The sequence below is a fragment of the Pantherophis guttatus genome, chromosome 8 (genome assembly GCF_059756535.1).
Source record: "Pantherophis guttatus breed Tessera chromosome 8, ASM5975653v1, whole genome shotgun sequence".
In the NCBI taxonomy this organism is placed as follows: domain Eukaryota; kingdom Metazoa; phylum Chordata; class Lepidosauria; order Squamata; family Colubridae; genus Pantherophis; species Pantherophis guttatus.
The window spans coordinates 58,052,408-58,064,583 of NC_142070.1; the positions used below are offsets into that span (position 1 = coordinate 58,052,408).

General features: G+C 44.0%; 1 protein-coding gene across 10 annotated transcripts in view; it reads left to right on the forward strand.

Moving 5' to 3' along the window:
- CC2D2A (coiled-coil and C2 domain containing 2A) overlaps positions 1 to 12,176 on the forward strand; it is a 285,150-nt gene that overhangs the window by 220,280 nt on the left and 52,694 nt on the right. For all 10 annotated transcript variants that reach the window (XM_034408876.3, XM_087875257.1, XM_034408877.3 and 7 more), the window contains 5 exons: positions 5,710 to 5,913; positions 6,454 to 6,543; positions 7,262 to 7,375; positions 7,781 to 7,915; positions 11,075 to 11,197. In XM_034408876.3, the coding sequence (XP_034264767.2) occupies positions 5,710 to 5,913; positions 6,454 to 6,543; positions 7,262 to 7,375; positions 7,781 to 7,915; positions 11,075 to 11,197 (666 nt within the window). The remainder of the gene's footprint in view (positions 1 to 5,709; positions 5,914 to 6,453; positions 6,544 to 7,261; positions 7,376 to 7,780; positions 7,916 to 11,074; positions 11,198 to 12,176) is intronic.

The window sequence follows — 12,176 nt, forward strand, 5'->3', positions numbered from 1 at the left end:
CAGCGAGAAGGCCTCAGATGTGCCGTCCCCCCACCAGCCCACAGATTGTACCATTGAAATACTCCCTGGAGTAAAACTCCCTAAGCCAAAAATCTACCCCATGACCCCCCGGGAGCTGGGGGAACTACGAGACTTTATTGACAAAAACTTAAAACGGGGTTTTATCCAACCAGCTAGGCCAAGGGTGGCAGTGCCAGTACTTTTCCGGGAAAAGAAGGATGGGTCCTTTCACTTGGTGGTTGACTACAAAAACCTTAATGCCATTTGCGTAGAAAATGTCTACCCCCTGCCGCTCATGAAGGACATGCTAGCCCACTTAGGCAAGGGGAAAATTTTCACCAAACTGGACTTACGGGAGGTCTACTATAGAGTTCGCATTAAGGAAGGGGATGAATGGAAAATGGCTTTTAACTGCCCGCTGGGATGTTTCCAGTTTCGGGTGCTCCCTTTCGGACTGCCAGGAGCCCCTGCTGTGTTCATGCAACTAATTAATGAAGTACTGCATGAACACCTGTACAAGGGAGTACTGGTCTACCTGGATGACATTCTTATCTACACTGATAACATGGATGACCATATAAAGTTGGTGAGAACCGTCCTGAAAAAACTTAGGACTGCTGAACTGTATGCCAGACTATCCAAGTGCGAATTCCAACAAAACAAAATTGATTATCTAGGGTACCGCATTTCACATGAGGGAATAGAGATGGATCTGGAGAAGGTCCGGGCAGTTTTGGAATGGGCCCCACCACGCACCCACAAACAACTACAGAGCTTTCTGGGATTTGCTAACTTCTATAGACAGTTCATCCCCTTGTTCGCCAAAATTGCATTACCAATTACAAATCTTCTGAAAACAAAAGGAGAATTGAAATCAAAGCCCTCCCGGCCCCCCGAATGGACTATGGATTGTCAGGCGGCGTTTGAGAAACTAAAATGGTTATTTGCTGCCGAACTGGTCCTTAAACATCCGGACATGGAAGCCCCTTTTGTTGTACAGGCTGACACCAGTGACGTAGCAGTAGGGGCAGTGTTACTACAAGGGAATGCAGAAGGAAAGCTGCAACCCTGTGCCTATACCTCTCGGAAGCTGACGGAGACCGAGAGGAGATGGGCCATATGGGAGAAGGAGGCTTTTGCGGTTTGTTGGGCACTGCTGACATGGAGACAATTCCTTGAAGGAGCTAAGCACCCATTTGAGGTGTGGACTGACCACAAAAACTTAGAAGCTTTAAAGACACCACGTAAACTGTCCCCAAAACAAGTCCTCTAGGCTCAACACTTCAAATGATTTAATTTCTCCCTGCTCTACCTTCCTGGTGGGAAGAACTTCATGGCGGATGCCCTTTCTAGACTGCCACAATACAGTAGTGTTAAGCAGAGGGTGATTCGTCCAATTATCCCCTCAATACAACTGGCGACACCAGTAGTTACTAGAGCCCAGGTGAAAGCAGATCCCACTTTGTCGGATGACTTGACTAAGCAGCTACAAGAAGCTCTAAAGACTGACGAGTGGTTTCTGGCCCACTCAAATGAGTGTACACTTCGGGAAGGGCATGCTTGGGTGGGAGCCAAGCTGTATGTTCCCGCCAGTCTGAGAGTGACAGTTTTACAGCACGCCCATGATGCCAAAGTTGCTGGGCATTTTGGGTTTGTGAAAACGCTACATCTAGTTAAGCAGCAATTGTGGTGGCCCACACTCAAGAAGGACATAGACAGATATGTGGCCAGTTGTCCCATGTGTGCTTCGGCCAAGAGGCCTCCCGGAAAGCCACCTGGACTGCTTCAAAGAGTTGCCAGACCGGGTGCCCCATGGAAGGAAATCGCCATGGATTTTATTTTAGAATTGCCCGAAAGTGGGGGGAACACAGTTATTTGGGTGGTTACTGATTTGTTTTCCAAACAAATGCATTTCATCCCATGTTCCAAGATTCCTTCTGCACAAACACTTGCAAAAATGTTTGTCCAACGTGTTTACAGGTTACATGGTGCTCCAGAATGTATAATTTCGGATAGAGGAGTTCAATTTACCTCCCATTTTTGGAAAGAGTTCCTAGGGTTGATAGGCTCCGCCCAAGGGTTAAGCTCCGGCCACCATCCCCAGACAAATGGGGCTTGTGAAAGAACCAATTCCGTATTAGAACAATATCTGAGATGGTACATAAATTATCAGCAAGATAACTGGGCAGATTTACTGCCGTTCGCAAAAGTGGCCTATAATAACTCCATACATAGCAGCACAGGTTTTACCCCTTTCAAAGTGGCCTCCGGCCAAGATTTTGTGCCCATTCCAGAGTTGCCTCAGGAGAATCCACAAATATCTTCCTTGGTTGATTGGATTGAACAGTTACGGGGCACTTGGTCAGTAAATCGTAAGGCACTGGATGAAGCACATCAGGCGCATAAAGCCCAAGCTGATAAGAAGAGGGTTCAACCATGGACTTATAAAGTGGGTGATATGGTTTACCTTTCCACCAAATACCTGCAAACTACCCAAAAGTCTAAGAAGCTTGTACCCAAGTATGTGGGTCCTTTTCCAGTAGTTCAGATCATTAACCCAGTCACAGTACAATTGGAGCTATCAAAAAAATTGAGACAAATTCATCCGATGTTTCATGTAAGTTTGTTAAAACCAGAGCATTCGTCCCCTTTGCGTCCAGACCAAGAACCTCCTCCTGTCCCCATACTGATTGAAGGGGAACAGCATTTTGAGATCAAAGAGATCTTAGACTCCAGAAAGCATCGTGGTAAGGTGCAGTACTTGGTGGCCTGGAAACATTTCCCATTATCTAAGGCTGAATGGGTGAATAAGCGAGATGTTCGTGTTCCAAAGAAAGTGCAATTGTTTCATTCCAAATATCCTGATAAACCTTAATCTGTTTTATATCTTGCTCTAATTGTGTGATCATCTGTTTTTATGTCATTTTTTTTTTCTTGTAGGAATAATGTCTCTTCTGCAGGGGGGCCGAATGTTAGCCTCTGCTCTTTCATTGCTTACTTGCTCGGCTGCCATGAAATGGGGGGAGGGGGAAGCTCTTGGGATTCTTGAGGGGGAGAAGCGAGCTGGAGGAAAAAGAAAGTAATTCTTTGCTGCAGTGTTTTCTTTGAAGCTGATAACGTCTCAAGGTCAGTGGTCATGGCATAGCAAGAGGATGACACTGCCAGACGTTTGCACCCACGTGACCCCTGGAGAACCTGTGGATTGGATGATTTACGCTGGACAGTTGGGGGGGGATGCTTTCTATATGTGATTTTCGTGCCTTTGCTTCAGACCTTGCTTTTCTTTGACTGCATTCAGTTCTTATCCAGTAAAAGTTACCTTTCTCTATGAAAATGGAGTCGGGGTTTTTCTTTCTTGGATAATGAAAGGAGGCCGTCCTGACAGTTATACTGTTCTCTATATAAGGACTCTAGGAACTTATATATCCTGTCATGAAGAAATTTCCAGGTAGAGCAGCAGTCCCCAACCTTTCCAACTTGATGGCTCAGCCCGGGCATGTGTTTGTGAGTGGCAGGTGCATCTGTGCATGCACAACTCGGGCGCACATGTCCTCCACTCAGGTGAATGGACCTTCGCACATGAGTGGATGGCACCTGTGTTTGCACACAAAGCTCCATTTGCACAAGCAGAGGGTGATTGTGCTTGTACGTGAAGTTCCATTCATGCGAATAGAACTTCGCACATGAGCACCCTTCATGCGTTAGCACAAGCAACCTCCACTTAAGCTCTCTCCACTCACATGAATGGAGCTTAAAGCATGAGTGCAAGCATCACCAGCTCATGTGCAAAGCTCCATTTGTGCAAGTGGAGGGCACATGCACCCACCACTCACATCAATGGAGCTATACACACGTGCATGCTGCCACTCACACCTCCCTGTGCCGGGCTGGGCTGCCAAGGTAGAAATAATGGAGTCTGCTGCTCTACCTGGAAATTTCTTCATGACAGAATATATAAGGGTCTGCCTAGAGTCCTTTTATAGAGAACAGTATAACAGCATATGGCCTAGAGTTGCTATTGGACCATCGTCACTTGGAAATAACTGAAGATGCAACTATAGATGCTGAACCATAAAATGATAAGATGAGAATAAAGTTGGAGATTTGGGAGAGTGAAGCAATGTTTTCATAAGTTCAAGGTCCACACTGCTGGCAGAGGGAAGGCAAGGCCTGTTTTGGGTTGGACATTCAATATATTTCTCCAGAGAATAAAGTTTTTTGCTTCTTGGAATTCCTGCATAAATTTAGGAAAAAACAAGCCAAAGTAACAATTTTGAATTGCATAGCTATCTTTCTTTCTTTATGTACCTATCTCTATTTCTGTATCATTCCCGTTTGGAAGCAAAAGTACCTGTTGGAATTCTTGTGCTATTAACTTTAACTTCTTCCTTAACCCATCCTTTTAATCAGAACTTGCTCCATGAAAATTCATGTCCAGGTCCAATTACTGTTATGGATGGTTCGATTTCAGAAATTTCAGAATTTTGAAGGATTTCTTTGAAACAAAGATTACATAACTCTTTCTTGAGAGTGAGTTCAGTCATCTACATTCAGTAGAGATGGGCAGATTTTTCTTTTCTCTGATGACGTCTTGCTAGAAAGCTGACTGCTTTTTCTAATAATCACAATTCCTTCTTACTTCTGGAAAAACAATAATTATAGTCAAACATTCCCCTTATTATTTTAATAGCTTAGTTTTTATATTCTTTCACATGATTCTGCGCCATTGCATTGCGTTCATATCTTCCCCCCACCCCTTTCTTGCTGGCCTTCTTGAATCTGTGCAGATGAATGAAATGTTGAAGAAGATAAATGATGTTTAAATTAAAAAAAAAAAATAACACAGCTTGCTTAGAACTGTGCATTTGGTTTGCTGTGCATTTGTTTCCTTGTACACTTAAAATTAGTGTTTATACAGTACAAAATATGTGTCTGGTTGTTTTGACAATAGTAATGTAGAACATCATACTTGTTACAAGATGTAGGAACCATCAAAAACTCTCAAGACACACTTTATTTCTAAGCTGGTGTGTTCGGTGCTGAGACAGAGTACAGAATTGGGATTATTTAATATACTGTGGAGATCAAGTATACTGATATATCCACAATCTTTACTATTACTGTTACAACTATTGCTGTGACAACTATTATTATATAACTGCACTATTTTCTGAATTTACAGAGAAGAGAAAAAGGGAAGGGGAAAATGAATCAAAAGAGAAATAGGAAATTGAAGACATACAAACAAGTGAAAGAGTTAAGTAAGAGAGAAATATATTGTGAATTAGATATATAGAAGAGTCAAACCTTTGTGTGTTTATTTGGTAATGAATTGTAGATGGAAATGTGTGTTTCAGTGCCCCATGTTTTATTAACAGTGGAAAATGTCTCTCAATTAAGACAAGCTCCCTGGCATTTGGCACAGGATAGTTGTGCAATTCCAGAAAAAGATGCACCTACTTTAAAGAGTCATGGTCAGGTACTAACTCTGCCCTCTAGTGAGGTCCTTGGCTGAAGTTTCATTGAATCAAAGTATCCTTTGAATATCCTCCTGGTGCCTTTCTTCCATCCATAACAAGAAATATCATTTTTATCCAAAGCATTAATCTCGACAGGAGTGGTCTGTGGCTATGATCATATGAGCTATTTAGGTTTTATGCATTAGTTGCAACATTTTTAAAAAAAAAACCTGGATTTTTTTTCTTCAAGCTTGACACTCAAGAAGATGAGAAGCTTCTTCAAGCAGCTGAAAGATACAAAGCTAAATGTGCCTTGAAATTTCCAGATCGCCAATGCCTGATCACTGTAATTGACATCAGTGGAAAAACTCTCTTTGTTACGAGATTCATCAGAGCGCTCAACCCCCCAGAAGAGCTCCTACGAGTTTATCCAGACAGTCCACAGCAAACCTCCGTGCGTATTTTTATTCTCTGAGGAACTTACATCTGTAATATGCAAACCAAGATTTAATTCTTTGCTTCAATAAAAGAGAATATTTGTAGCTCAGGATTGAAATAAAGGGTTTTTCGTGCTCTCTGAGCGTGGTTATTTTCTTGCAGACATTTCATTTCTTAAACTAGGTAACATCATCAGTTACCTAGTTTAGGTAATGAAACATGTACAATAAAACAACTAATCTCAGAGAGCACCAAGGACTCCTCAATTCTTTGTTTTGCTAACATTAAATCTCAATGGGTCTGCTTCATGGCATTCTGAGAAGTGGACCAGTCAGCCCAAGGACAGTGACCTGACTTGGTGCAACCAAATTGAATTATTTTGGACCAATCTGGAAGAAAGCCTGATCTAGCCTGCAACAAGCCCAGTAGAAACCAGTAGAAACCACAAGCGACCCACCATTTCTAAAGAGAGGATAAAGTCTTGTGTTTATAATAACAATAACAGCTTTGGCCTCAGGCTAATGAGAGGATTTTGCTTTCTCTTTTTTGTACATAGGAATTAGTTGCCCGATATGTAGCCCTGATTCCTTTCTTACCTGATACAGTATCATTTGCTGGAATTTGTGATCTGTGGAGTACCTCTGATGTAAGTTAAAAGCTTCAGATGTCTAGACTGCACCATGAGGCTGTCAAACTCATGGTGCATGGGCCGAATGCGTCACGCACTGGCCACACCCACACCCAGTTTAGCGAAAGGGAAAAAAGTCCCTATACATTCCATGATGACGCGAGTTTGACACCCGTAGTCTAGAACTATGTGTTTATAATCAAAGGAAGTTCTTTTGTAATTGTTTATGCCAAAACAATAGGGATGTGTGTGGAATAATTAAAGTTGCTTGGGGTTGTGATGTTATTAACAATGCTCTTCTGCATTGGATTACATAAATCAGTGGAAAAACTGTATTGCTGCATAATATGACCTTTTAGGATCCATGGAAATTGAAATCACATCAAAGGCTTTCTTCAGGCAGGCACCATCCGCTTTCAATTTTAGTGTTCCAGTTTGGTCTAGAAATCCCTAACTATCCTTCCTTAATCATGCTGCAGTAAGTTAAATTATTGTATAAAAGGATGTTATGCATTTGTTAAGAATATTTATTTTCTGATTGTGTAGTTCTAAGTTGAACCACTTTAAATGAAAATAAGATATGGCTGTTTTCATTACACAGCTGGAGGCTGAAGTAGTAGCAGTTTATAGTTGCCCTTTCATAATTCTACCTCCTTAAGTGGAATTTAAATATTCAAAATATTCAGTGATACAAAATAGTTCTTAACAGCATCATTTGTTTGCTCACACTTGTTAGCAGTTCCTTGATCTTTTGGCTGGAGACGAAGAAGAACATGCTGTGCTATTGTGTAATTATTTTCTTGCTCTTGGCAAAAAGGCCTGGCTTCTAATTGGGAATGCTGTCCCGGAGGTAAGGCGTTTGTGCTTTGCATTTCAATAAAACTTCCTTGCATGAGAAAACATCCTACCTCACCAGTCATGGTCCATACTGATTTTAGAAGCAGACAAAAACCCTGGTTCAGAGATTATCCCCCTGTAACAGTGAGCAGGTTGTCCCAGAGTTTCCAAAACAAAATTTTCCTTCTATGCTGCTGAACTGGGTTATTATTTCCTTCTATACTGCTGAACTGGATTATACATTCTTCCATTGGCTCATTAGAGGGGTTCAGTTTACACTGAAATAACTGAACATCACCTGAAAGAGCCAGTCTTCTATTCTCCACTTTAGCTAATTTAGAATTTGTGTCTTAAGCACTAATAGGCAAATAGTAGAAGGGAAAGGGGAAATTGTAAATAATTTTATTTTTCCCACCAGGGACCAACAGCTTATGTGCTAACTTGGGAACAAAACCAGTATGTGATTTGGAATCCAAGTCGTGGGCATTTTTATGGACAATATGATGCTTTCTGTCCATTGAAAAGGGTCAGCTGTTTGATTTCTGCAGACAATGTAAGTGAACTATCCCCTAGCTGCCCTGCTAGCACAGCTGAGCAGTTCCTGTCAGCTACCTGGGCTCACTACCAGATGGTTTGCCTGCACATAGGTTTCTTTTCGTCTTGCACCAGGAGATGTGCTCTGTTGTTGAGGATACCTAGAATTTAATCCACATGCAAAAGATGTTCTCTGGATCTTGCCAAGCAGATTCTTGACAAATACCTTGTGCATCCAGTGTATGATGAGCTTGTCAGCCTGGCTCCAACTGGCATAAAATTTATTTACAGCCATATGAAGAGTAGGTGCCTTCTTTCTCCCACCCCAGAAGGTTGGTGCCAATTCTCTTCCAAGTGAGTCAGTTGAAAGCAGAAGCAAGGGCTGTAGTTGCCTTCTGTTCAAGAGCCAGAATCAACTGAGCAGCTGTGCAAAATGAGGGCAAGTGACATCATGGCTTGTGCAAATCAACAGGCACAAGCAAATTTCATTTTTTCATCGTTTTCTGGAGATACAATGTATTCTACCAGACTCTTTTATGATGACAATGCAGAGTGTGTGTAATACTATGTTTCCCTGAAAATAAAACCTAGACTTATTTTCTTTTGGGCTTGAAAATAAGCATTCGGGCTTATTTTCAGGGAAGTCTTATTTTTTTTAAGTGCAGGAGGCAGTGAGCATGGGGACTGGTGGGAGTGAGAGCACAGCTACCGTTGGCCCCGCCCTCTCCATCCCAGTGCCTGCTTTCCCCGTGGCTGCAACGGGCCAAGCTCTCAGCTGGCCCAGCTACTGCTGGGACACTTCTTGGCCATGGCACCTCATGGGGGCTCTTCGTCCTCCTGATAGGGCAGATGGGGGCCGGGGCATGTCGAGAGCTTGGCCCTGATTGAGGCAAGCAGACAGTGGGACAGAGAGGGCAGGGCTGGTGGTAGCTGCTGAAACACTTTTTGCCCAGAGGGAAACAAAGCTTCATCTGCTTGCAAAGGGGACTCTTTGAAACAGAGCTAATCACTCCTTTTGCAAGCACACGAAGCTTTGAGTCTCTGTCATTCTCCATCTGGGTGAAAAGTGTTTGGTCACCTATTGGGTGCTTGGGACAGAGCCATTTGCTTTGAGAAATGATGGAGACTCAAAGCTTTATGTGCTTGCAAAAGGGACGGTTTGAAACTGAGCTATTAGCGCAGCAGAGCCAGACAGAAGCAGAGGAGTGCGCAGCAGAGCCAGACAGAAACAGCAGAGCCAGACAGGAAGAGTGTGCAACAGAGCCAGACAGAGGCAGAGGCAATCCCAACTTACTACCCACCCTGTCCCACTGTCTCACGGCTTGCCTGTGGCCGCACTGACCAAAAACCCACACAGGGTGTCGGAATCGCCTGCTTCCCCCATCCCCCATGCCTTTACTTGCTGCCGGTGCTGCCACACAAGCCTCCCGTGAGTCAGGCAGCTGCACACACATCTGGATCACCTGTCTTCTCTCCCCTGCCTCTGCCTCCATGCTTGGAATTAATGACATTTGCATTGTGCCAAGGGGCTGCCAGATACCTTCGACTCCCACATGCTCACCTCTTGTGCTGGCCACGCCCATCCCCCAGGCTTATTTTTGTGATAGAGGTTAGGCCCACCCCCCAAAATCAGGGTAGGGCTTGTTTTTGGGGTGACAGGGGTGAAATCTGACCGGTTCAGACTGGTTCGGGCGAACTGGTAGCAGACATTTGGTCTGGGTTGCCGAACTGGTAGCAGACATTTAGCCTGGGTTGCCGAACTAGTAGCGACTTCTTACTGGCCATGCCCCTGAATCAGTCGCCCGGTTGCTGCTCGCTCGCCCCGCCCAATCTCTGCTTTCCACTGTCCCAGCCTGCCTCCCCTACTCTCTTCCCCACAGCCCTGCCATGCTTCCCTCTGGTCTTCCCAGCATCCCCGTGGCCAACTTGTGTGGGCAGGCAAGCGGAAGACCGCTTGGAAGGCAGGCAAGCATGTCGAAGCCACCCAGCCACGGGGAAGGGAGCTAGCAGCCTAGTCCCTTCCCCGCAGCCCTGCCATGCTTGCCTGCCTTCCACGCAGCCTTCCCAGTGGTCTCCCACGCCCACTTGCCTTCCAAGGTTGGCATCAAGCCCGGCCTGGCCAGTGGGTGGGAGGCCAGCCCTTGGTGGAGACACAGCCACTGTGCTGGGGCTGAGAGGGGCGGCAGTGGTGTTCCGGGAGGGCAGGCAGATATCTTCGGCAGGCAGATGCTTCGGGAGGGCAGGCAGAAGGCAGGCAGATGCCAAAAAAATACACCAGCGGAGGATCTAGAAGGTAAGGCCAACGCTCGCTGTGGAGGGGGGAGACCTGCTGCGCTCGGCCAAGGAGCCACCTCAGGGGGACATGGCGAGGCTCGCTTGCCTTTTGGCCTGGTGCGCCCGCTTGCCTTACCCTCCACCTCGGGTCCTGCTGCCCACATCCAGCCCATGACCAGGGACGTGCCGTTTCTGGGCCAGGCTGCCTGTCCTCCCGGAGCACTTTATTCCTTCTCCTGACGCTGAAAGAAAGAAAAAGAGAGAAAGAAAGAAAGAGAAAGAGAGAAAGAATGAGGAAGAAAGAGGAAGGGAGAGAGAGAGAGAGACAAAGAAAGGAAGGAAGAAAGAAAGAAAGAAAGGAAGGAAAGAAAGAAAAAGAAAGAAAGAAAGAAAGAAAGAAAGAAAGAAAGAAAGAAAGAAAGAAAGAAAGAAAGAAAGAAAGAAAGAAAACATGACTACAATTGAGGCCAAAATTTTGGTTGCTAAGCAAGAGCATTGTTAAGTGAGTTTCACCACATTTTACAAGTTGGCCATGCCCACCTGGTCACATGACCACAAAGCCATGTCCACCAAGCCACACCCACAGAACTGGTAGGGAATTTTTTTTGAGTTCACCACTCTGGGTTGGGTCTTATTTTCGGGGAAACACAGAATGTTTAAGCTTGGATCTGGAGAGCTTCCGAATGTCTGTTGATTTCAATTGAGTTTCCTCCCCACTTATTGGCCACATCCTGCCACTGTGTCAGAGGTTCAAATTAAAGTCAGAAAGAACCCTCCATATCACCCCTATCTGGGTGAAGGTAAAAGAAACCTCAATAGCTTTGTGGATTCATTCCAGATCAATTAGTCCTGAATTACTACTGCATAACAGAGATAATACTTAAAGAGGTTTTTTCTCTCTTAGGTTTGGTTTAATATTCAACAGTATGATTCTCCACCAAGAATAAATTTTGATGTCAATAAAACCAAATTTTGGAAACCTTTCTTTTCTAGAAGTTTACCATTCCCTGGTCTCTCCAGTGTTCAGGTAAAGGAACTTTTATTCTGATATTATTAGAACTATTGAGAAATGTATCCTGCCCTTTTCTTAGACGTTCAGATTAAGGTATTTTATTAGGAGGAGGGGAATCTTTCTTAATTTTATCCCCTTAATAGCAATTCTGTAAAGTGGGTTGGTATGAGAGCTCCTTCAACCCTGCATAGTCCTCTCTCTATATATTATAGCATGGACATATCAATTTCCATTGTACAAGTAGTCCTTGTTTACTGACAGGGTGTTCAGCGACAGTTCTAAAATGCAGCAATGTTGAAAAGAGATTTATAACTAGTCCTGAAGTTGTGGTTGTTGCAGCATCTTCACTATCATATGATCAGCATTTGGCCATTTGGCAACCAGTGTGCATTTATGTTGGTTGTAGTGTCCTGTGATCATCATTTGTGACCTTCCCCAAAAACTTTCCACAAGCAAAGTCAATAGGGAAGCTAGCAGGAGGTTGCAGATCAGTCACATGACATTCCGCTTGATGGCCATGGATGATTTGCTCAGCGACTGCACTGGAACTGATATCCTAAGTCAGGTATCATGTGACATTCCACTTTATGATCATATCACTTGGCAACAGAGTTGCTGGTTCCAATTGTGATCCGTAAGCAAGGTCTACCTATATCTGAAATTGCTGAAAGGGAATAATATAAATAAATGGTTTTAGTATTTTAGTAAATACTATTTGCTTTGCTGATTGTGTTGTAGCGCGGGAATAACGAGAGGCACAAGCAAGCTGGTGACAACAGCTCTTTAATTCAGGGTGAGACTTCAGCAAAGCAACACAGGCAACAGTCCTCTTTATATACTTTTCAGAGGCAACCATGGGCCAATCAGAATTCACTGAACATTTGAATTTCCCGCACAAAATAGATATATACATAACACCCCTCCACTCCCAGAAGGCACTTAACCTATCTATTTACATATTTACATACAAAATCACGCAGGTGACCAGGGCGTG